We start from the raw sequence: 24,079 nt of genomic DNA, 5'->3' as shown, positions 1-24,079 counted from the left end.
GGAACACATGTGCTTGACATGAAATAGAAGTATGCTTATAAATGAAATCCACAATAGTTGAAGTAGTTAAATCCTTTTCTAAATTATCGATCAAAATATAATGCACGATCAGGAGCAACTCCATTTTCACATATCCAAGCATGGCCTAAATTTTAGAAAGCTAACACAGTATATCTTAAAGATGGTAATAGAACTTCAAGCAAACATTTTAACAAGGCATAATAACACTCATTACTTAGGTCGAATTCAACATCTTTAATGTATAAAAATCACTACGTACAGCTGGGCTTATGATTGCTTCAAACTAAGATCCAAAAATTTATATAAGATAAAGTTCAGACCATCCATGGGACATCCTGGAAACAACTCTTATTCAACAACATTGAATGCCTCTCTTCAATTGTTCTGCATGTCACTACAAGAAATTGAATCTATAGCAACGAAAATTAGGGATGGACACCCCCTAGCCGTCGTAGTAGAGTAGCTACCGACAACTTACTAACTCATCCGTCGCTATGGTATTCTCTCGTTTGAGGTTCAAACTCTCTTTTTGCTGCCACCATCGCCTCTGTCTCATTTTTTATAACTCTCTCTCTCTCTCTCTTCGAGGTTCGAAGTGGTTGCTGCCACCATCGCCAAAAAATCCTACATTTCGGGTAAGAATTTTTTTTTTTTTTTCTGTGATTCTTCGTTGTAGTTTTGTATGTTGATTTTGGATTATCTCCAATTTCTCTTTCGTTTCCTCGATCAGTGACCTCAGAATCTTCACCACCATTACCATCGTCTCAAACCCTAACTAATTACATTAGGGTTTCAATTTTTGACTCACGTGGTGTGATTTTTGACAACAATCTAAGTTAGAGGGATGGATTCAGTAAACCATTTTGATCTCAAAATAGCAGAAATTTCTCTTCTAGGTATGTGATTCTGCATTCAAAACCTACCTCCGTCACACTTAATTGAGCTTTAACGATTGGATTTCTTCATGATTTGTACCTTTTCTAGTTGAATTTGAACTCAGATATTGATTTTTTCCATCAAACCAATTAAATCGATAACATTACTATCCTTGTGGCTGAATCTGTGTTCTCGATTACAAATTCGAAGAGTCCGAACATGAATTTGAGTTTAGAGTGAAGTTTCTGGTTGGATTTTGATGCATTTGTTATAAAGTTTAGTCTTTAAGTTCAAAATTGATTAGACATAATGCATGGTGATGTTATGAAATTCATAAAATATTCATAACCTCAGTGCTAATCCTAGTATGCCATTATCTCATATTGTGTATTCCCTCCATTTTCTCAAAGTCATTTCATGCTCTTGATTCCAAAATGAATATTCATCATCATGAAGATTCTGCATTTCCTTGATGCAAGCAGGTTATTCGTATGGTGAGTGAGAGCACAGAGGCTGTTGGTGCTTAATGAATAAGAACAGAGAGATGGTGTTGGAGTTGGGGGAGGCAATAGCGGCAATAAAATGCCTACACTTGAGGAGTATGGCACCAACCTGACAAAAATGGCAGAGGAGGTATATGCATTCAATGTACTCCTCTATGTTGTATGTAGGGGGATCAAATGTATCATATTATGATGGGCACCTCTATGGAATGGATGATCCTTGCCACCAAACCCGATGGAACTGTATTATTTTCTTTCGATTATGGAAGATTGCCGAATAGTTTTGTAAAATCCATAACAAGCACTATTAGAATTGGTGGATTCGCGTGATTGTCACCTAGTGATCTCCTTGTTGGAAACTATCAAATGTTTGATTCTAATCTCCTTGCATGTGTGCCATGTTGGTCAAATGTTCTGGTTTCTCTTGTATTTTGTCATGGAGTCCTGTTGCTAACTTGTGGCTGCTATGTTAAGCTACTAAGTATTTGAGCACCATTATGGAAGGTAGCGTAGAGTCAAATACCTTAGATGAAAATTTAGATTATATCTTCCCATATGCCCAACTTAAGAATGCAGAACATAGTATGACTTATTTAATTGCTTAAAAGAAAACATAGAGATGACCGCACCTCATTTTTTTTGGTTATCGGTAGATGAGCAAATTTGGAAGTTACTTCTTTCATGTGTTCTCCATGTTTGCATTCCTCGCATTTTTATTGGGAAAATTTCTTGCAAATCTTTTTATTTGTAACTGGACTCATTGCTTGATTTCTAATTATTGTTGATTTTGGGTATATCTTGATCCACTTGCCAACATGTGGGTCTACTCCCTGAAGACTTTTCACCCTATTAGTTTTATTAACTGGTTGCAGGAGTTTGGATTGGTAGTTGTCCCTTCCATCATGCTTAACAAGAGCCAATATGGAAAACACTTGTATATCTAATGTCCATATTTATGGGTTTCTTGTTTCTTTTTGGTGTAAAGTGTTTAAAGAATTTAGGGGTACAAGGGGTCTGCATGATTCTAACTATTTTGTTTTACTTCTAGATTATAGGAGCCGTTTTGAATTCAATTGGACTTGGGAACCAGATTCCTACTGGTGGTGCTAGCAATATATCCTCTGGCATACCGGTTAGTGGTGCTAGCAATAGGAGTAAGATGTTGCTGTTAGACTCGGGAACATGTCCTCCATAGAGTCAAGAATGTTGAATGGCCTTTGAGAGATTTGTGTGTTGAGTCCCGATGACCATCCAATCATCTTGACCTAGGGGCGATAGTCTACCCTGGCTGACTAAATCACTTCTACTTATCTGTTGCTTAACATAATCCTCTTTTTCTTTTCTTTTTTATATATAAATTTTTTTTTTTTGATTTGATTGATGCAGGGAATCAAGCATCTGCTTCACCAACCAATATTGGAGATCAACAGAGAGTGGAATTGCCATCTAATGCATGTGGGCTGGCAACACCAGAAGCACTATGCATCATTATGTGGCGAGCACAGCAACTTCTTAGTGGTCGTGCTGTAGCTGCACTTTCTGTATGTCCCCATTTTTTTAGCTTTGTTCGTAGATTTATTTCTTGGTAATCTCTTGTGCACATGTGTGGCATTGTATGTTAGTGCACACTTCGTGCATATGAATAGATGTGCAATGCTGAGCTTTCAAGATCTTTAATTTGAGTGGTCTCAAAAGCTGATCCCAGGATTTTTGAGATAAGGTGAGCTGAATTCTCACAAGCTTTAGTTATTGTAGAATGCTTCTCCTTCCTCTTTGTTTCCTGCCAATTTTGAGTCGTAAATCCCTTAAAGCAATAAATGGAAAGTTTTTTTAATCTGGTTTTGGCGTTGTTTTGTCACAAATAGCACATTTGTTGATCCTGACTCGGATTCTGTCTTGAACAAGGTTTCCTACCCACAAGTGTCCAACAAAATCTGCAATATTTGTTATCTGAATATCTCAATGCTTATGAAGGACAATGCAAAATACATATCGTGTAATCGTTTGCAAATGGGTTTAGTCATCATTGTGTTTTTTTTTATAACCTAAGGTGGTAGGCTACTTCTGTAATGTATTTTTGATCGCTAGTGTAGTATTGTTGTTTCAAAAATTGGGTTTGATATGGCATGAGATATGATGCACTTGTCGCATCGCTCTGTAGAATTTTTCTGAGATATCCCCAACTTTGACTTGATTGGAAAGTATTAGGGAGTCAAATATACCTTAAGAGTCAGATATGAACTATTGATAAACTTATACTTGTGGACTTCTTGTGTTTTTGTTTTTTCTAAGCAAGCAAATGAAAATTTGGCCATAGCATCTGCCACCAGATTTCTTTCTCGATACACATACTTGATGTTCCAATGGGATTTAACTAATTTTTCCTAAAAAAAATGAACCCATTCCATGGCAATCCAAAGATAATTGCCATCCTTTAATGCTCGAACCACTACGATTGAATCAGATACAATCAATACTCTAAGGCCACACAAATCAGCAACCTGAAGCCCAGCGGCCGGCACTCTTAATTCAGCTATGTTGTTGGACAGAACACTAAAATACTTGTGGACTTCTAGTTGTTACATGATGTCTAATACAAATGTAATATACTCTTTCCTCTTTTAAGGTACACAAGACATTAGTACTACAGATCTCTACTGAGTCTCATATACCACTCAATACTTTGATCTGCCTTTATATAACCAAATGTTTTTTTCCCTTCCATATATTAGCAACCGATATGCCTTGAACACTTGTGTTTAAGATTTTTAAACTTCAGGGAAAAGTCTGAATTAGTGCAGGTAACTAATCCCACAATAGAGAGAAGAGAAGAGAAGATTGATATAAATTACCAAAATTCTTGTAAGTGGTTATATTTAACATACTTCTCTCGATTGAAATTTTTTACTTACCTCTCTTGATAATGAACAATATTTAATATACTTCTCTCAATTCAATCAATAAATATACATATCAAGTACTTCTCTTGTCATGACTTATTTGCAAAAATATGTTGAATTTCCGCTTTTTTTTATTAGTAAAAGTAGACTTGAGATCTTCTGCAAGAATACAAACTAACTCCGCCGGTACATTTTGTTTTGACATTGGTCGATTGTCCTGACTCGGACCTTGGAATTTCCATGGATGGTTTGACTGACATTGTTGACAGTGAACTGTCCACCAGATTGTCCTGAAAAGTGTAAGTTCAAATTTTAAATTTGCTTGCTAAGTTCTATTTTTTTTTTTATAAAATGTTTTATGAATCTTTTCATTCTTTCCTAAGTTCATTATGGAGACACTGAAATTGAGCTATCAATTACTAGTTAACTTTCTTTATTCTTTTATTCTTTAATCTTTAATCCTTTCATCCTGTCATTCTTTTATGAATAATGATTTTCTAACTAGAAAGTCTTCACTCCGTCAATACTTGGCTGTCGTGTTACGGACATGGAACCGTAGATCTGTTTACTTAGGATACACAAATGCAAATTTCCTTAAACAATGCGCATGAACACATAAGATGAAAATTTGACCTTCTAGATTTGCTAGTGTCCAATATGGTAACTTGTGGCAGTAGAAAATTTTTTTTTTTTTTTTTTTGAGTTACTCCTTGTGTACCCTTCTTGGACATGTTCTGGTTGCTTTTGATCCCCTTTTATTTATCCTTTGTTACATCTTTTAGTGTTAATTTCTCAATCTTGTTTTTGTTTTTCTAAAGTTGTATGGCTGGATCTTCTAACTGACATCGCCCAGTTTTACTTTCAGCTTTTAATGTGATGAAACTTCTCTTTATCCCTTCTTTCAATCACACAAGGTCAGCTACTCTTTTCTATTTAATTTTTTTTCAGTCCATAAGCTCGTTGACCTCTATTGAATACTCTCCTATCTACTCGGAGCCATCATTTTTTAATAAATCGAGTTTAGTAGAGTTTGGATGTTGATGTGGATAAGTGGCAATATTGGGAAAAATCAAACTAGAAATGAAGGCACTCGAGAATATATAAGAGTAGCTTCAATAGGCAATAAACTAAGAAAATTTCTACTGAGATGGTTTGAGAGGATAATTATGGACCACCCTATGCATTCTTGAAAAATCTTCTTTTGTTGTATTTAATCTTTTCTTGGACTCTTATAAGAAAAATCAATTCCATTTATTTATTTTATATTTGAGAATAATGTTTGGTTGACTCCTTTCAGGCATTTGAGATCGCAGTCGTGCCCCTTCTGTCGTGTCTTCCCTAATCTTCTGATTAGCGGTTCAAGTGGCTTATTAAGATCCAAAATTTGCTTTTAAGTTGTTTAGATAGAAGAAGTCGATTAGAAAGTAGTTTCCTTTTACATTTTAATCTGACGTGAACTCATTCGATGGGCAGGAAGCAAAACCATATGTTCTTTATGAGTTATTTATTTATTTATTACTATATTTGAATGCTAGTTTGTTTCTTTGGAATACTAGTTTTTGCCATTTTGCATATACAAAAATGATCCAGAGATCTTGGCCATGACCAATCTGATAGCCACATATCAATGGAACGAGATATTGGAGTTTGAGAAAATCTTTAAGGTTTGATTCTTGTCCAATCCCTGATGCCATTGCTCTTTCTATTATTTTGAAGTTTATCCTAAAAAAAAAATTGATATTTCATTTAATTACTTGGTGCACACTATAGAGCCATTCAATTACTTGATTTACTTGTTATTCTTTGCTTATTTCATTGATCTACTTCCTGATCAAATTTGATATCTTCATCCGATTCTCCTTCTTGCATTAAACTTTTTGATTGAGTATTTTCATCAATGTATAAGTAGGGAAAGTCAATGGTTTCGTATCCATGTTATGGTAGTGGGAGTGGATATGGAAGCTGAGGAGCCAATCTTCGATGAGGTTGTAGGTAAGGCGTGGATGCATTGGGGAATGTTGATGTTTTGGTTTATTGCTACAACTATAAAGGTAACATTGTGAACGACTTGTTTACATTATTCTTTAAATCATAAAACAGATGTCCATCATTATTTGAGATTACATTATTGTGAAAAAATGATGTAATTTCCATTCAATTGTTTTTAATGATAATGAGTAGTTGTTTAATAATTCTCCCTTTTTAGACTTAATTCTCGATTATATGATATTAGATGGTTCAAAAATTAATTAGATTTATAAAAGTTGAAGACAAGGGCATTTGGGTCTTTTCATGTTGTTAGTTGGGGTCTAGGTCATCAATTTCAAAATATAGGGGTATCTCCAATATTTAACAACATGTGAGGGGGCAGGTGTAAAATTTAATTTTTATTTTTTTCAAAAGTTCCGTAGCGAATGACCAAATATATTTTTTCAAAAAAAATTATCCTATAGCGACGGTCGGCGACCGTCGCAAAAGTTTTTATAAAAATATTCGCGACCACGGACGGCCCGGGTGGCTGTCGCCAGATGTTTTTGCGACAAGTTGTTTCCTTATAGCGACGGTCGGAAACCGTCGCTATATCCCTATTTTGCTGCAGTGTGTCTTTTGCCTTCACAATACATCCTCTCTGTTATAAGTTTGTAACAAACGTCCGCGTCACAAATGTCATAATTTCATGCTTTTATATAAGAGTTTATTTCCTCATCATCTCTATTCTCTACCAATGGAAGTTGTAGATGGGATTCAAAGCTTCTTTCCAATACAACATCTCTGTTATAAGTTTTTTTTTAAGAATGTTTGAAAAATATGAACAGAAATTAGAATTTCATATTCAAAATGCAAATGGGTCTAAGCAATCATTCATTCTTTCATGTGCAAAGTATCCCAGTGTAGGTTTAAAACTCGTTGAACCATATCAAAGCATAAACATAATGGTAATACAATGCTAATATTAGATATAAAAAATAATATAAATAAAAACATCCAAGTCCAATAGAATGGAAACAAATTCATAAATCATTCCAAGCCATTCAATTAGTATATAGGCTCTCAAATAAGAAGAGAACCACTTAACTATTTCTCTATGAGCTCAACAAGGGTATAAATTAATAAGCCTTGACACTGTTGCAACTATGCAAAATTAACAAAATGAACAAATAATCTTAAGTACATACTAACCCAACTCTAAATACCTCAATTATGACAATAAAATCATGAACATTAGCCTAATTGGATTATAAAACAACTAGAAATATTTGATTTTCATGCATAAACCACAAAAAATAGAGAATAAATGGTAGAATGCCTGAAATTATGATCATACATCGAAAATGGATAGGAATCCTTCTCAGATCTTGAATTTTTTTTTTTTTAATTATGGATTCTGCTCAGATTCGATGTTTCCTTGCCAATGAATGAGCTTGGAACTTGAAATCCAATAAAAAACATTGAAAATATAAATCTAAAAATCAAAAACTCTATAAAATATTTTTACAAATAAACAGTCGTACCTTGAAGATTGTTAGAAATCCTCAAATAGAACTTGAAATCTCAAAGAGAAACTAAAATCCTAGAAAAAATTCCTCTGCACCCATGCATTGAGAGTCTGAGATTGATCGAGATGAAAATAGAACTTCGTAGGATTTGAGGATTTGATAAATTGAAGAAGACTTCATCGAAAACGAAGATAGAACTTCGCTAGGTCTAAGAAACAAAGATGGAGCTTCGTTAGGCTGAGAAAGAAAGATCTGATGTGAGAAATCGAATAACAATTTGAAAATCGAAGATAGAGCTTCGTTAGAGTATGAGAAACACAATGAAATCAAAGAATAGTTGATCGAAAACGAAGATTGAGCTTCGTTAAGGTTTCCGTCACTCTCGTTCCTATTCGAATTTGAAATCCGGGAAAGCTTCTCAGGAGGTTACGGATCTAAAATCTGATTTATGAAACGGTCCTTCATAGAGAAACGGTTCAAACCCGTTTTCCATAAAAAACGGTCATAACCCGTTTCATAATTTTGTTCCAAATTCACTATTTTCTTGTAGTGAGTGTTAATATTTTGGATCTTTTTATGTTGAGATGTTATTTCTGTAGATGTCCATCAAGAATCCCATCGAACGTCTTCCACCTCACAAACCCATGATAGAACCATAGCTTATCAATCAAGGAAGAAAATGATCCCACGTTGTATGTAAATTTAGAGGATTTAGGGGTGAAAATCAAAGTCCCAATGCAAATAAGGCATATAAGATCGAGACTTCCGCCCTCCAAACCCAATAATAGATAGATGGATGTGTTAGTGCCTAAGTAACTTTTCAGTAATTTTTATAAAAACACTAGAGAGTGATGATAACTTTGGCAAAAGCACCTTTTAACAATATGATTTCGTTTGGTTATACCAATTATAAAAATATTTAATGAATTATAAATAAATTTAAATGTATATTAATTCTCTATTGACCACAGAGAGCACTTAATGTGCTTTAAAGGTGGTGTAAAACTTCACAGTAGTAATATATGAGACGAATTATAAGTAACGCGACAGGGGAGATAACCCTTTTATATCATATCATTAAACATCTTCGAAGCCTTTTGAGTACAAATCTCAAGCCTTGCAAACAATGACAATAGTTCATATACACTACAACATTTTTGGCCTAAGGCGGCATTTTATAACAGCGGATCCGTTTATCCGCCTCTATATATATATACATGTTGCAGCGGATATAATTATCCGCCTCGATAGATACCCCAGCAAATGCCAACCTCATATATTCAATTCCTATAGCAGCGGACCAGTATGTCCGCCGCTATAAAACCAAATTTTCTTTTCTATTAAAGTTCGATTTAGTGAGTTTTGCTTATAAAATTGTTTTTATTTGAATATAGCAGCGGATATGAGAATCCGCCCGTAAAAAATTCAATTTTTTTTATATAAAAAGTTCTGTTAATGTGTTGCTCTTTATCAATTTATTATAAAATTTAATATAGCAGCGGATTTGGATATCCGCCCCTATAGAATGAATATTTTAAATATTTAATGAAAAGTGACTATAGCAGCGGATTAATTTATTCGCCACTAAAAAAATCAGATTTTATTTTATTATTTTTTTTGAAGTATAAAAAGTTATGTTGATGAGCTCTTTATCAATTTATTTTTAATTGAATATGGCAGCGGATTATTATTTCCGCCGCTACAGAATGATTTTTATTAAAAAAAAATAATTCATTTTATTGAGAGTGGATATAGCAGCGGATGAATTTATCCGCCGTTATAAAATTATTTTCTTTCTGTAAAATTGAGTATAGCAGCGGATAAATAGTTCCGCCACTAAAAAATTAGTTTTTTTTAATATAAAAAATTCGGTTTGTGAATTCGTCTGTATTAATTTTTTTTTAAATTAATATAGCAGCGGATGAGGGTATCCGCCACTAAAAAATAGTTATTTTAATTGTTTTGGCTTGCGATTTTTTTTTTTAATTTCCAATGAGAGCGGATTGTTTGCTCCACCACTATACTATATACTCCAAACGGCCGATCGATTTGGCGCAAAATTTTCGCGATAATTTTAAAGGACGAAGGTTCAAAACTTCATTTTCGTTCAGCCATTTTCTCTTCTCTTCTTCTCATTCTCTCCATTTCTTTGAAATCCCTAAATCTTAGGTTCAAAACTTCATTTGAGCTCGATTGGAGTTTCAATCAACCCTTCTTTTGTTTAGAGGGTTGGTTCGGCCCTTAATCTCATCGTTATTTGTAGCGCCAGCTTCGTGTAGCACCGGCTTCGTGTAGCACCAGCTTCGTGGTCGCTGTCGTGAGGGTTGACACCGGATTGTACCGCTAGGAGCGAAAGGAGGGACTTGAACCCTCAACCTCAGCTGCCACAAACTCTCCTCAATCTTCAATTTGGATTCGCATCTCAGGTACTCTTTTGATGTTGAACTACGATTGTTCTACTTGTTGTCGGGTTGAAACCTTAGTTTTTTTATGCAAAAATTTGAAATTAACTTCGAGTATGAGATGACTGGGATCTCAGATTGGATGAGAGCTTTATTTCAGATTTCTAAATCAGAAAGAAGAATGATAATAAAACGGTGAACATGTCAAAAGAAATGAAGAGAGGAGAGAGATCACTATAAAGGGTAGAAAATAAGGGTAGATTTGCAGTCTTCATAATCAATGTTCTGATGAAATACATCAGAACATATAAAATTGAAAATTTAATGGGAAAAAAAAATTGTTACTTAATGCATCAGAGTCCTACAGAGTCTTGTAACAAACAAAACCATCCAAAACTAAGCTGTTTCAAACCAAGAAAAAGACCCTCACACCCTAAATAAAGATTGTGAAGTCCTAGCAAACACTTTATTTCCAGATGCATTTAGGGATATTATAATAGAAACCACCACCGATCATCCAACAAGCCTCCTCTAGTGAGAATCTTTGACCAATTTCTGTAACGAGATCACACAAGTCAGAATAGTTATTGCTGGGTTTTTTTTTTTCCCTTGTAATTTACCTATTTCTCTATTGAATGGAATCTTTCTAGAGATCAAACAATCCTGGTTATTCACATTATCTCAATGGAAGATTGGGCATTTACACAGAATAGTCTTATTATTGAATGTAAATATTTTATTTTTTACACTTGTTAGCTCAATGGAAGATTGGGCAATACTTCGATAGTCCTTTCAATATCTGAGTTGTAGCGCAAGCAAAGCTTCTATTACGTTGGGATAAATAGGGGGTAGTGTTAGGGGTAAATTGGGCAAGTGTTCGATGGTATCAAGGAAAACTAGGAAATAACTTGGGCAATTTTTGTGGGGGTTCAACTATGTGGGTTATTGGTGGCTCGATGTTTGAAATTAGGAAGGTTGGGGAAAGTGGACAAGTTTTTGAGGTTCGTTAAGAGATGATGCGTCTTCCAAAAATGGCAAGAGAATGAAGGAATGAGTAAGAGTAGGTGAAAGAAAAAGAAATGAAATTGAGAGTTCAAACGTGTGTGAAATTAGGAGGGGTGCAACCCTTTTTATAGTGCGGAGAACATACCCATCTTGAAGATCAATCTATAAATTGTCTTTTGAAACAAGCAAGCACTCAACATGTGAATGTTCTAGAAGCTATTAGGCAGAAACCTAGATTTGTAATGGAAAGTTGCAATTTTTCTAAATAATGACATCCAAATTATATTTTTAAACTGATTATTGATAACTTAGAGAGGAGAAGTTAGTGAACTCTTATTGTGTAGTAGTGGGAACTTTTATTTTATATTTTTTTCAATGTTTAATCTAATTTATAGTTGGTTGACAAGCTATACATCTTTTTATTATTATTTTATATTTTTATTTTTTAATGATATTCTCAATGTGGTTGTGAAATTGAAATTTATGGAGATAGCCTCACAATTGTGTTTGTGTGTGTGTGTGTGTGTGTGTGTGATGGAAAAGAGAGGAACACTTCCATGTACAATGTGCTTATAAATTTCTATTGTTAGAAATGATTTGAAGAAGACCGAGGTGACCTTAAGATGTGACCTTACAATGAGCGGTACCGTGCACCGCAGCAATGTTGCAATTCCCTAAGATATCCAACATGGATTGAGGATAGCCAGGAACAAGGCTTTTTCCTTCATTTAAGAGTATATATCTGTTGAGCTCTGGATCCATGGAAAAAATTGTGGGGCACCCCAATATGTGAGATTTGAAAACATTTCCATACTTGTTATGTGAGGGCACAAAAAAAAGATACCAAAATTAATGAACATTATAATGTAAAATAAGGAAACTTCAAGAAAAATTAGTCATTTTGTTTGAATTTTCAGAATTAAAATAGATAGAAGACCCAATAGAACTTCTCTTTAGTATAATATTGGCTGGTTTTATACATATATATCTTACATGGGTTTGTCATGCAAATGAAATCTATTAATTAAAAAAAATTAAAATAAATAAATAAATATTCCATGTTTGCAAGCATGTTAAGCAAACTAAAGCTGGTCTAGACTAGAAGAGACAATAAGCCAAGGTAACACTTGTGTGAGTGAAGAGAAACCCCTCATACAACACAAGTCAATCAACTTGGAAACTAGAGCTGAAAACATCTTAAAACAATAGAGATTATTTTATAACAACAAACACAAATTGTAAGAAAACCAACATAACAAGAAAAACCCAAACCTTAAAAACAGTAAAAGATTATTCTCTAACACACATAAATTTAATATAAGAGAAAACCCATATCAAAGAATAAATTTACTTCAACAATGCATTATCAAAGTTGAAAAACAACTAAAAATGAAGAAAATGAAACAAACCCAAGATCCTCAAAAACTGACCTTGCTCTCTGATTCTTCATGAAGTTTGGTCCTTGTTTAAGAAATTCTGTAGTCTCTCCAAAAACTGGCCACCCCATTGTACCAGGAGGCAAGCCTTTCCTTCTATATCTAACTTCATTCCATCTTAACAAAGCAGAGCAGATACAGAGCAACACAACCACTTCAAAAACCATCACCAAAACAGCCATTGATGCTCCCAAGATGCTTCAACCCACTTCAGAGAAAACTGTTAATGAAATGGGTTGAAATGGTTTGATTTGATCCATTTTGATCTGGTAACCTTGGATCTTGATTGAGAATTTGGGTTTTCACTAATGACCCTATAGATAAGGCTTTGATTTGATAATCTACGACGTCAATTTTGAATCAACCACGCGCCAATCCAATCCCAATTTGTAAAAATTGTGAGATAGTATGTAAATTATACTATAGTTTGTTTAAATATATGAAGATTAATTATATTTGTAAATCAAGTCAAATTTGATCCAATCCACATAAATCTAATTGTTGTCATATCGACTTCAATACTAATGTTAAAAACCAATCTGACCAAGTTCAATCCAATCCTTATTTGAGTTGTCCCTACTCAACTCGATCCAATTTTGACCCAATTTAGTGACAACGCTATATGATTGGCCTTAGAGGTGTGAGAGGTCTGAATGCTTGTCTTATTTGTCTGGGAGCCAAGGAGACCACGTTATAATCTAATTTTTTTTAAAAGCCACGTTGTAATCGATATGAACAAGATTTTAAAAAAATTCTTAAGAACTGAGTTCATACCATCTTTTGCCATTTCAATTCACTTTTGTAAGGTTTTTCTTTCACTCCTTTATAACCTTCAAATCCTATATTTCTTTTAATTGGGATTAGATTATAATTGGTCTTTATTAAACTTACCAAAACTGTCTCGATTGACATTCTCTTGTTTATTATTCATTTGAACTATCACATTTTCTTGAATGCCTTAATTTATAATTTTGATTTTCCTCAATATCTGTATCACTAATATGCTCGATCTATTAACATGAGTCTCATTATCGAAGAACAAAATGCAACTTCAGCTTCATACCTGTATCAACTAATATCCTCTGGTGCCCACTGTGAGATGCTCTCCATTACAGCCACTCTTCATGTACTAGAAGCCTACATTACAAATTCCATCCAAACCCACTGAACTTCAATGGATTGATAATGCTGGGAAGATAGGAATGAAAATGGGTAACATAAAAGGGATTGCAAGACCTTCATTGGGAAATAAAATATTCTTTAATTTATTAATCAGGTTCTACAAATGACCATAACACCCGTGTCCAAAGTCACATGTTCATTTCCTCAGGTAAAATATCACTGCAATACTACTACTATTTTAGGCCCTAGAACAGAAAATAAATCCTGATCAAGATGACAGATGGTGAATCACCATTAGCTCCACACCAAGGCCTGTAACCAGTGTATATGTATTCAAGCCATGCCTCCACTTGTTGCTGTACGTATTATTTGAAATAAAGCTGAAATAGAACAAAGAAAGTAATTAGTAAAACCAGAGGTACTAAGTAGGCAACACCTAACCTTCTCGGACAATGAACAATATGACCAGAGATCGTTTTAATTCTGTTGATTTCTAGTCAGTAATATTATTAATCTTGGTGCAACACCTGGAGCTCCACGAGTTGAAGTCATGGGGCTCGAAGGAACAAAGATCATTTATAAGAAACTTGAAAATCGACATACCAAACACATAATTGTTTATGATTTGCCCAACTGTTGATGATATTAAAGAGGCTTTAATCCTTCTGTAGACCTTCACTCAATTGGTGGTTTAGTACCTCTTCTTGGTTACCTCAAAAACTCGCACTTTGGCATTGGAGCAAAGACGGCAGCAGTTGTAACAACCATTGTTCCGAGCAACCCCACGAGCCCAACTTGTAATGGAAGCAAATGGCCTAGAACCTCTCCTGTCTAATTTCACTTCAGACCCTGATGCGATTGTCTGAACTAAGGTGCTGGCTGCTATATCCTATAAGTAATTGTTTCTTATCTCTCCAGAAATTTCTGCCAACACAGTTGGAAACTACTTTTTGACATCTGGGCTGGTCAGGTTTTGAATTGTTTGATTGTTTGTAGTGAGTTTCAGGTCTGATCGGTATAATTAACCTGGTGTTGCTGCATTTTGTCTCGCAAATGGTGATGCAGCGTTGAGAGATGCATTGGGTTTAGAGAATGTTAGATTTCGAAGGTATATGTCCCCTGCCCAACCCAAATTTATATAGTTCCCCAATTTGCTTGTGTGTACATGTAGAAAGAGTAAAGATCAAGTCAATGCATTTTGTCTTTTCATCACAACCAAATGACACAATATCTAATTTTTCTTCTTGGTTTCTGGTTTTCTCATGAGTGTTGCATGCATCAATGCTTTCTTTCCCAAGTTTCTGCCTTGAACCCATTTACTAGGAAGGCTCTAAACTTGGTCCAGTACCTACTACATGAAAACAGAAATAAACACTTAAAGTAGAAGTCAAATTAAAATGACTTCTACTTTTTACTTAGCGGAAGTAAAATTTTCTCGGCATAACCGTGTAAGAGAAAGAGAACACGGGTAAGAAGTAAAATACTTTTCTTACTAACTTAGTTTGAGTTAAAATCCTACTAATGGTCTTTGAGCTCAATTGGATTATCACATTTGCAATCCAACACCACAATTCTCTAGGTTTCGTGAAAAAACTCAGATCCCAAAGAAAAACAATAAATAAATAAAAGGCTTGATCCAAAGTTTTGAGAATAGATGGCTTTCAAACTTCCAAATTTAAAATTAGAATTCAATGGTCAAAAATAAATTTGTTTTGATTTTTTTTTTCAAAGTTCATAGAATTTAGTCCTCATAAATATAAAAGAGTCGTGCTGGAGTGACCTAAATCTGGTACCTCATATCACACTTCTCGACTTGAAAGTGGATAGGAACCAAAGATGCTTTTTCACTCGTTTCTCATTGAAAAGCATCTATGGTTCTCATACACTCACATCAAGAAGTGCGATATGAGGTTCGATCCTGAGGTCACTTCAGCATTATCCAATATAAAATTGGTTTATGATTTGTGAAATTATCCTTAGCGTAGAATCCAAATGAAATTTTAACATCTTGCATGCTTTTAATTTAAGGTAATTGGTTAAATTAAAACATTGTTAATTCATTAACTACTTTTATCATTGCATTACTAAAACAGAATTTTGTTGTTTAAAAGTACTACTGCAAAAGTTATTCTCAACCATTTACTTTTTTTGTCAAGTTCTTGCTAAAGTCTACAATAATATTAAAGTTCTTCCGCAATATCTCTTTTTTTGCCATCACACTTGTAGATGTAGGAGTCTTCGGTTCCTTATAGCCTCAACCTTATTTTGCTTTTCTGAAAGAGGATACACATAAAAAGACATAAATTAGTCTATAAAATACTCTAAACTGCATGCTTTAGATAACAACATTTTAAAATAAGCAAATGGAGTTGATAATTGAAGATTAAAAGAACCACAACTACAGAAAAACCTACTGCAGTGGTTGTTTTTTAGCCACCCAATAATCAATTTTAAGCTATTGCAGTAATAGAGTCATCGTATGTTACATTATTAAAGTATTTCGAAAAAAGAAAAAGAAAATAAAAATTCAAGGTATGCTTGATTGCGTGGAAAGTGACTTTCCATAGAAAAATGGGTATGGTTGGAAAATCAAAACTCATTGTTTGATTTCATCTAAACAAAATCATGGGGGGAAAAAACTGAGGAAAAGTTTTCTGTTATATTCAACTTTTAGTAGGGATAGGTAAGGTAACACATGTTATTGATTGTTTCGAGGGACTTAGATGTTAAAAGAAAACAAGCGCTCATTTCTTAACTTCTGTTTAGAGGAATAGTAACGATTTGAATCAATTAACAATGCAATGATTAGATGTTCCTATTAATCATTGGCCCAAAGTTTTTACAAATTTCTTAAAAAAATATAAGAAGTTGACACAATATGAAGGATACTTATATAAAACTTAAGAATTATTTCAAAGATCTTGCAAGGTCTATATAATGGGATTTATATGATGTGTTTTCCAAATGAAACTTTAATCTATTAATGACTCTATCATCGTTTAAGGCTAAAAGGAGAAGCTCGTGTCTCGTGTTTTAATCTTTGATTACTTGAAGAGATGCCATATGTTTTTTTTTAATCGATATATGCATCACAGAGATTTGAAGAAGAACCCTATTTTATTGATTTTGATTTTGATTTTTTTCCTTCATAAATAGGTTCAAAACAAAAAATATAAAAAAATCCTTATTTTTCTGTGGAAATGGGGTTTTTCAAATCTCCATTTTTTCTTTTAATTTCTTTACAAATAGTTTCATTTGAAGTAGAATAGATGAAGGAGTTTTTGTTGTCTCTTTTGAATCTTAGGAACTATGGTGAGCTGAGGAGATTCATCTAAAGCAAGGATTTTGAACACTCAGAGAAAGAGCGGGAGTTGCAGTAAGAAAAGGGTTGAAAATTATTAAAAAATAGGAAATTTTTTTAGAGAACGGGTTGGAGTCCCAGTGGCGTTCCATTGAAGATCGATTCACCGCAAACTAGGTATAACATTCGCTTATTATTTTTGTTTCCTTCCTCATGCATTTATTTTCATTGGGACTAAATTTGCATTGGATTTGGTTTGAAGGATTATTAATCTTATATGGTGTTTTAGAAAATAAATTTGAAAATTATTTTCCTTACCCCTTATAATATTTGGACCAGTGGCTCCACCCCTGTACCCTTGGGAAAGGGTGCTACCCACTTCACCCCCTCATGTTGATCGGTCAATGGGACTCTCAAAACTCTGCATATTGCAATAGTGACATGTGTATATCTTATAATAAAAAAAGATTGAATTGTGTTAAATATATATATTTTGTGATTATTATGAGCTATTATTTTGGTTTCTATTGTATATGCCTTGGATTAGCGAAGTAAAATTAACCATGAAAAGATTTATGGATTGGATAGGTTATGCCATCAAAATTAACCCAATGACTTGTCGGATGGCCTATTGGATGGTATACCCAATGGCTTGTTGGATGGCCTACCCAATGGCTTGTTGGATGGCATGCCCAATGGTTTGTCGGATGGCCCGTTGGATGGCCTACCCAATGGCTTGTTGGATGACCTGCCCAATGGCTTGTTGGATGGCATGTCGGATGGCTTGCCCAATGTCCTGTCGGATGGCTTGCAGGATGTTTCTTTACTTGGGGTGTAAGTAGTAATAGCTGGCCTGCCAATATTACCTATTTTTAGAAATTTTCAAGATAATTGGGACAACTTTTGAATGAAAAACATCATTCTTTTATCTTCCCTCATCGTATCTCCACTTTTGGAGATAACCAAATTTGACATTTTTTCCCTTTTCTTCCCTCTACTTTTCTTCTCTTTTCTCCCCACTTAACAATCCAAATAGGAGAAAGGAAGATAAAATTGCATATTTTCTCTTCTCTTCTCTTATCTTCTCTCAATCTAAATGGATTGTATAGAAAACCTCACATTTGTTACAGTCTTTATAGTATTATTTTTTATAGTAATTTTTGAATTTAGGTGTTGAAGGAAGTGATGGATAAGAGTTGGATGAGAAAGTCGAGGTAAACTCATCTAGTTATGATTCATTGTCAATGTTTATAACTCAATGGGATTTGTTTTTAAAAATTCTCCTACATTATTTTCTAATGTAGGGTGAGTAGTGAATATATAAACGGTGTTAATAAATTCCTCGACTTTGCATTTGCCAATACATCAACCGGCCTCATCTCATGTGCATGTAAGAAATGTGTCAACTTTAAGCTCTTGAAACGAGATGTTGTCCAGGAGCATCTCATCATTAATGGAATTATGGAGCATTACACACTATGGAAATTTCACGGGAAAACTTCTTCCACATCCACACCCACGATTCCATGTGATGATGCTCTAGGTGGTGTTGATATGAATGAAATCTTGCATGATGCTTTTGGTATGTCGGGTGTGGACAATGATGTACCTGATGGAGCAAGTGTTCTTACACAAGGACGCAATGCCGAAGCAGAAAATTTTTCAGGTTGCTTCAAGATGCAGATAGAGAGTTGTATCCCGAATGCACCAAGTTCACAAAGCTCTCTTTCATTGTTCGACTATATCACATAAAGTGTTTGTCTGGATGGAGCAACAAATCCTTCAACATGTTGCTTACGCTTTTGAAAGAGGCATTACCTGAGGGAGAGTTGTTGCCAAAGTCTTTTTATGATGCGAAGAAGATCATTAGGGACTTGGGACTTAATTATAATAAAATTGATGCATGCCCCAATGACTGTATGTTATATTGGAAGGACACAACCAATGATCAATTATGCAAGGTGTGCGGTACTTCGAGATGGCAGCAAGTTGAACATAATGAGAATTATGAGAATATTTCTCCAAGGACGAAAGAAAAAAAGATTCTTGCTAAAATATTACGTTATTTTGCATTGGTTCCAAGGCTTCAAAGGTTATTCATGTCAACGAAGACCGCATCATTCATGCGATGGCATGACGAGAGTCGGACCAAAGATTGGTCTTTGAGGCATCCAGCCGACTCTCTTGCCTGGAAAGATTTTGACATTAAACATCGATCATTCTCTTTAGATAGTCGCAATGTTAGATTTGGATTGGCAACCGATGGCTTTAATCCATTTAAGACTATGAGTATTTCTCATTATACATGGCCTGTCATTCTAACAGTATACAACTTGCCACCTGGATGTGCATGAAGCAGCCTTATCTCATGTTATCATTATTGATTCCAGGTCCTTGTGGACCCGACAATGATATCGACGTGTATTTGTAACCATTGATAGATGATTTGAAACAACTATGGGAGTTTGGCGTAGACACATATGATGCACACAGCAATCAAACCTTTCAAATGAAAGCTGCACTATTATGGACGATTAGCGACTTTCCAGGATATGCTATATTGTCTGGATGGAGCACCAAAGGGCGTCTTGCTTGTCCTTGTTGCAATAAGGACACTTGCTCTCGACGTTTGAAGCATGGTAGAAAATTTTGTTACCTAGGTTACCGTCGATTTCTGCCGACTGACCATAGGTTTAGATTTGACAAGAGATGTTTCGATGGAGAACAAGAACATCGAATTATGCCAATCCCGCCATCTGGTTATGAGGTTTTGGAACAAGTAGAGGGCATGAACATCACGTTCGGAAAGATTTCTAAGGTTGCAAAAGGTCGCAAGAGAGGGCGAGAAGATGATACGAGAGATTTTTACAATTGGAAGAAGAAAAGCATTTTCTTTGACTTACCTTATTGGAAACATAATTTGATACGACATAGTTTGGATGTCATGCACATTGAAAAAAATGTATGTGATAATGTCATTGGGACTTTGTTGAACATCGAAGGAAAGACAAAGGATAATTTGAAGGCTCGTCTAGACTTGCAAGAAATGAAAATACGAAATAAACTTCATCCAATTAGTATGGGAAATAAGACATATTATCCCCCCGGGTGTTTTACAATGAGCAATATTGAAAAAGAGAAATTTTGTAATGTGTTGAAGAATGTTAAGGTTCCAGATGGGTATGCAGCGAATATTTTACGATGTGTACACCCCAAAAAACGTAAGATTTCAGGACTCAAGAGTCATGATTGTCATGTGTTGATGCAACAACTACTCCCGATTGCCTTGCGAGGTACATTGGTTAAGCATGTGAGCTCAAACCTAATTGAGTTGTGCACATTCTTTAGGGAGTTGTGTTCTAAGGTTGCATGGGTAGATGACTTTGAAAGGTTGCAGTCTCGGATTGTGTTAACATTATGCCACTTAGAGAGGATTTTTCCCCCAGCGTTCTTTGATGTTATGGTGCATTTACTCGTTTATTTGGCTGCCGATGCACGAATAGCTGGACCAGTACATTATCGATGGATGTATCCTATTGAAAGGTATGCATTAATTTTTGTCTTCTTTTTTGTTTTAGTTTCACATGCACCACACTATTCAATCTCATAGTCAAATTATCTCAATGCATGGTTATAGGTACCTTCTCACACTTAAATCGTATCTGCCTAATCGAAGTCGACCAGAAGGTTCCATCGCAGAAGGGTACCTCGCAGAAGAATGCTTAACATTTTGCTCGAGGTACTTTGATAGTGTGGAGACAAGGTTTAATTGGCGAATAAGAAATGATGACTTTGGTAACACTATCTCAGGTCGATCGTTGGGGAAAGAACAAGTATTTACTCTAGATAAAATATCATGGAGACAAGCAAATCGATACATGCTTTTCAACTCTGAGATGCTTGTCCCATACTTTGAGTAAGAATGCATATTTATTTTAAATTTTACCATGCATGGTGAATGTAATATATCCATAGTTAATCATATCTCTTGAACTCAAACATATACAGAAAACACAAGAATGAACTTAAGCAGCGGCATCGTCGGGTCAGTCGTTTTGAAATTGATAGGCTTCATGCTAAAGAATTTGATGATTGGCTTTTCAACATGTCCTCCCATTCAGAGAATTTTGCATTTTCAGATGAAGTTAGGAAATTAGCAAAGGGTCCTGATCGTGTTGCAAAAAGATTCAACATGTACATCATTAATGGGTTCAGGTTTCGCACAAAAGGTAGTGAAAGTAAGAGAAAAACTCAAAACAGCGGAGTTATCGTGGTTGCAAATACATCAAGTTTCGCAAGTATTAGTGATAGAAATCCAATTCAAGGAGACATTACCTATTATGGTGTCTTGACTGATATCATAGAGCTCAATTATTATGGATGGAAGTGTGTTGTATTGTTTAAGTGTGAGTGGATTGATGTTAGAAGAGGAATAAAAAAAAATGACTTAGGATTTACGCTCGTGAATTTCACATACTTATCCAATACTGGAGCAAATGTTAACGATGAACCATTTGTACTAGCATCTCAAGCCACACAAGTATTCTACGTCAAGGACTCTATGGATTCAAACTGGTATACCACTATACAATCAAAACCAAGAGACTTGTTTGAAATGGGAGGAAATGGTACAGTAGAGGATATCGATGATTACTTGCAAAGTTTGCCTTGCAATGATCAAAATATGGTGGATACTTTGATTGCCTCTGATGATAATGTAATATGGGATAGGTCAGATATGCCAGTAATAACGATCAATGCACCTCTAATTATCACGACACCTTTAATTGTCACAGATGAAATTAGGGAGGATGACATTGACAAGTCAGATTTTAATAGTATTGATGGGGAAGAGTTGGAGTCCAGTGATGCTGTTTGAAATTATTCATGTACAATTATGCAATTACAAGTTCAATATATCATTTGACATAGATTTGGAAATTAATAATTCAATAAAACTCATTGGTAAATCTTTGAATTAACCTCCATTATCATTAACTTAATAACATTTCTTATAAGTTTTGAAAATAACTAATCATTTTCTTGATCTTTATTATAGGATGCATCGTCATGATTCACCACCTCCCCAACATGGGGATGAGACGGTACATTTGGGACCCACGCAGATCGACATGACTGGCCATTCCGATTAGGCATCTGATTCAACATCTAGTAAGATGGAGTAATTGCTTTTAAGATTTTGCATTCATATATGTATATGTAAGATAATTGAATGATACTCAATTTTTTGTACATGATTTTCTGCAGGGTCTACCAAGACACATAGAAAACGTGTGCGGGGTAATACACGTCTTGAATCACTTTGGAACATTGGCCCACAGGATTTAAAAACAGGTGTTCGGAAAAATAACTACAAGCAACCTATTGGCAATGGGGCTAAATTACTTGGGCAGTTCTTAGGCACTGCGGTACGGAAGCCACAGTTCATATCTTTCATGTATTCAGATTGAAAGCGAGTGCCGATTGAAGCTAAAGAGAACATTTGGCAAACAGTTCAAGTAATCTGAAAAATAAATCAATTAAACTACACCGATTGTTTATATTAATCCAAAAATTTCACTCTTATGCTTTTTTAAATGTGATGTAGGGGGCTTTTGATATTGATGCCGACTTGAAGAGTTGGGTTCTTGAATCCGTCAATAAAAAATGGAAAGACCGCAAATCTCTCCTGAAAACAAAATACTATTTAGACTTTGTGGGTGCTCCAGATGAGGCAAAAAAGAACCTCCCACCTTTTATGGATCAAGTGGAGTGGGATTGGCTTGTTCAATTTTGGGAAAGCAAAGTTGGTAAGGTATAAGTTACAACCATATTTACATATAAATTCATTTAATTAACTATTGGTAAGATTTGAATATTATCTAATTTTTTATGGTTTACTTTGTAGACGAGTGGAATGACAAACAAAGCTAATCGTAAGAACCAAAAAATGCACCACACATCTGGCACAAAGAGCTTTGCAAGAAAATTCGAGGAGGAGGTAAAATCAAATACCCATCGAGCCTATTTAGTACATGATTGCAATAATATGTATTGACTTATTATGCTTTACTTGTTAATAGACAGAAAAGAATAATGGGGTGGAGCCATACCAGATGCAAATGTTCATAGTAACCCACACAAGAAAAGACCAGACCTTTATAGATGCTGAGACAGCAAAAGTTGTTGTAAGTATATATTTCTAACCTATTCTATTAGAAAAACTTATGTATCCAAATTATTTATCTTATAAAAATGTTTTTAAGTTATAATAATTTTTTGACGTCTTTTTGTTTTTTTCTAAATCATGTATGTATTGATTGTATTTAATTTATTTTAGGAAGAGATGAGACAAAAAAAGAATGAATCTCAATTGTTAGGTGGTTCCCAAAGCAACACAGGTAGGAACAACATCTTCTCCCAAGTCATGGGAGAAGATGGGCATGGTCGTGTCAGGCAGATGGGGATGGGAGTGAGACCCTCAGCATTTTTCGGACCCCAACCGACCCGTCAAGAGTGTATCTCACAGGCCGTTGAGGCAAATCATCATGCTGATGAGGCACGCCGAGAAGTCGCTGCAACACGCCGAGAAGCCGCTGCAACACGCCAAGAGATGATTGAATTTCAGACAAACATGTCGATGCAATTAGAAGCACTGATGTCATTTATGAGTCAACAACTTGGCCGTTCCGTAAATATGGCTGAAGTTCTTCAAAGTACACAGGTAATAACTTGTTATTCTGCCTTCTTAAACAAAAAAAATTTAATTGTATTTTCTTGTACTAATAGTTAAAATAATATTGTTTGTAGGCTTCCAATGGCAGCGATCCACAATCTTGATCGACAACCTTTTGTTAAGTATATATCAATGATCAATTTTTTGTTTTTCAAGTTTTATTAATAGTAATAGTTGGATCCACACACTTTTGTTTATCAGGTAGGAATGATCAACTTTTTGTATTGTAACTTTCATTAGTGATAGTTGAAGATGTTATCATTGTTCAGTTCTATGTAAA

General features: G+C 34.8%; 1 protein-coding gene and 2 long non-coding RNA genes across 6 annotated transcripts; all 3 read left to right on the top strand.

The window, feature by feature from the left end:
- Window positions 1–256: 256 nt before the first annotated feature.
- Window positions 257–5,214, top strand: LOC147394148 (uncharacterized). 4 transcript variants are annotated; one of them, XR_015181731.1, is made up of 6 exons: window positions 257–656; window positions 1,380–1,530; window positions 2,449–2,532; window positions 2,787–4,262; window positions 4,570–4,599; window positions 5,166–5,214. It is a non-coding gene; the product is annotated as an uncharacterized LOC147394148 (long non-coding RNA). The 4 variants fall into 4 exon arrangements; XR_015181730.1 differs by having other exon boundaries at window positions 2,787–4,599; XR_015181729.1 differs by having other exon boundaries at window positions 2,787–5,214.
- Window positions 5,215–9,985: 4,771 nt separating this feature from the next.
- Window positions 9,986–22,236, top strand: LOC147394147 (uncharacterized). The gene is made up of 4 exons (XR_015181717.1): window positions 9,986–10,223; window positions 14,434–14,870; window positions 17,067–17,240; window positions 22,123–22,236. It is a non-coding gene; the product is annotated as an uncharacterized LOC147394147 (long non-coding RNA).
- Window positions 22,237–23,421: 1,185 nt separating this feature from the next.
- On the top strand, window positions 23,422–24,015 carry LOC147394146 (uncharacterized). Its single transcript, XM_086453088.1, has 2 exons — window positions 23,422–23,787; window positions 23,874–24,015. Exons 1-2 carry the CDS (start codon window positions 23,491–23,493, stop codon window positions 23,901–23,903), a joined length of 327 nt encoding a protein of 108 aa, XP_086309214.1. The 5' UTR covers window positions 23,422–23,490; the 3' UTR covers window positions 23,904–24,015.
- Window positions 24,016–24,079: the final 64 nt, after the last annotated feature.

The sequence above is a fragment of the Akebia trifoliata genome, chromosome 9 (genome assembly GCF_017979445.1).
Source record: "Akebia trifoliata isolate Shusen 1 chromosome 9, ASM1797944v1, whole genome shotgun sequence".
Taxonomy (NCBI): Eukaryota; Viridiplantae; Streptophyta; class Magnoliopsida; order Ranunculales; family Lardizabalaceae; genus Akebia; species Akebia trifoliata.
This window is presented reverse-complemented; position numbering and strand designations above follow the sequence as displayed.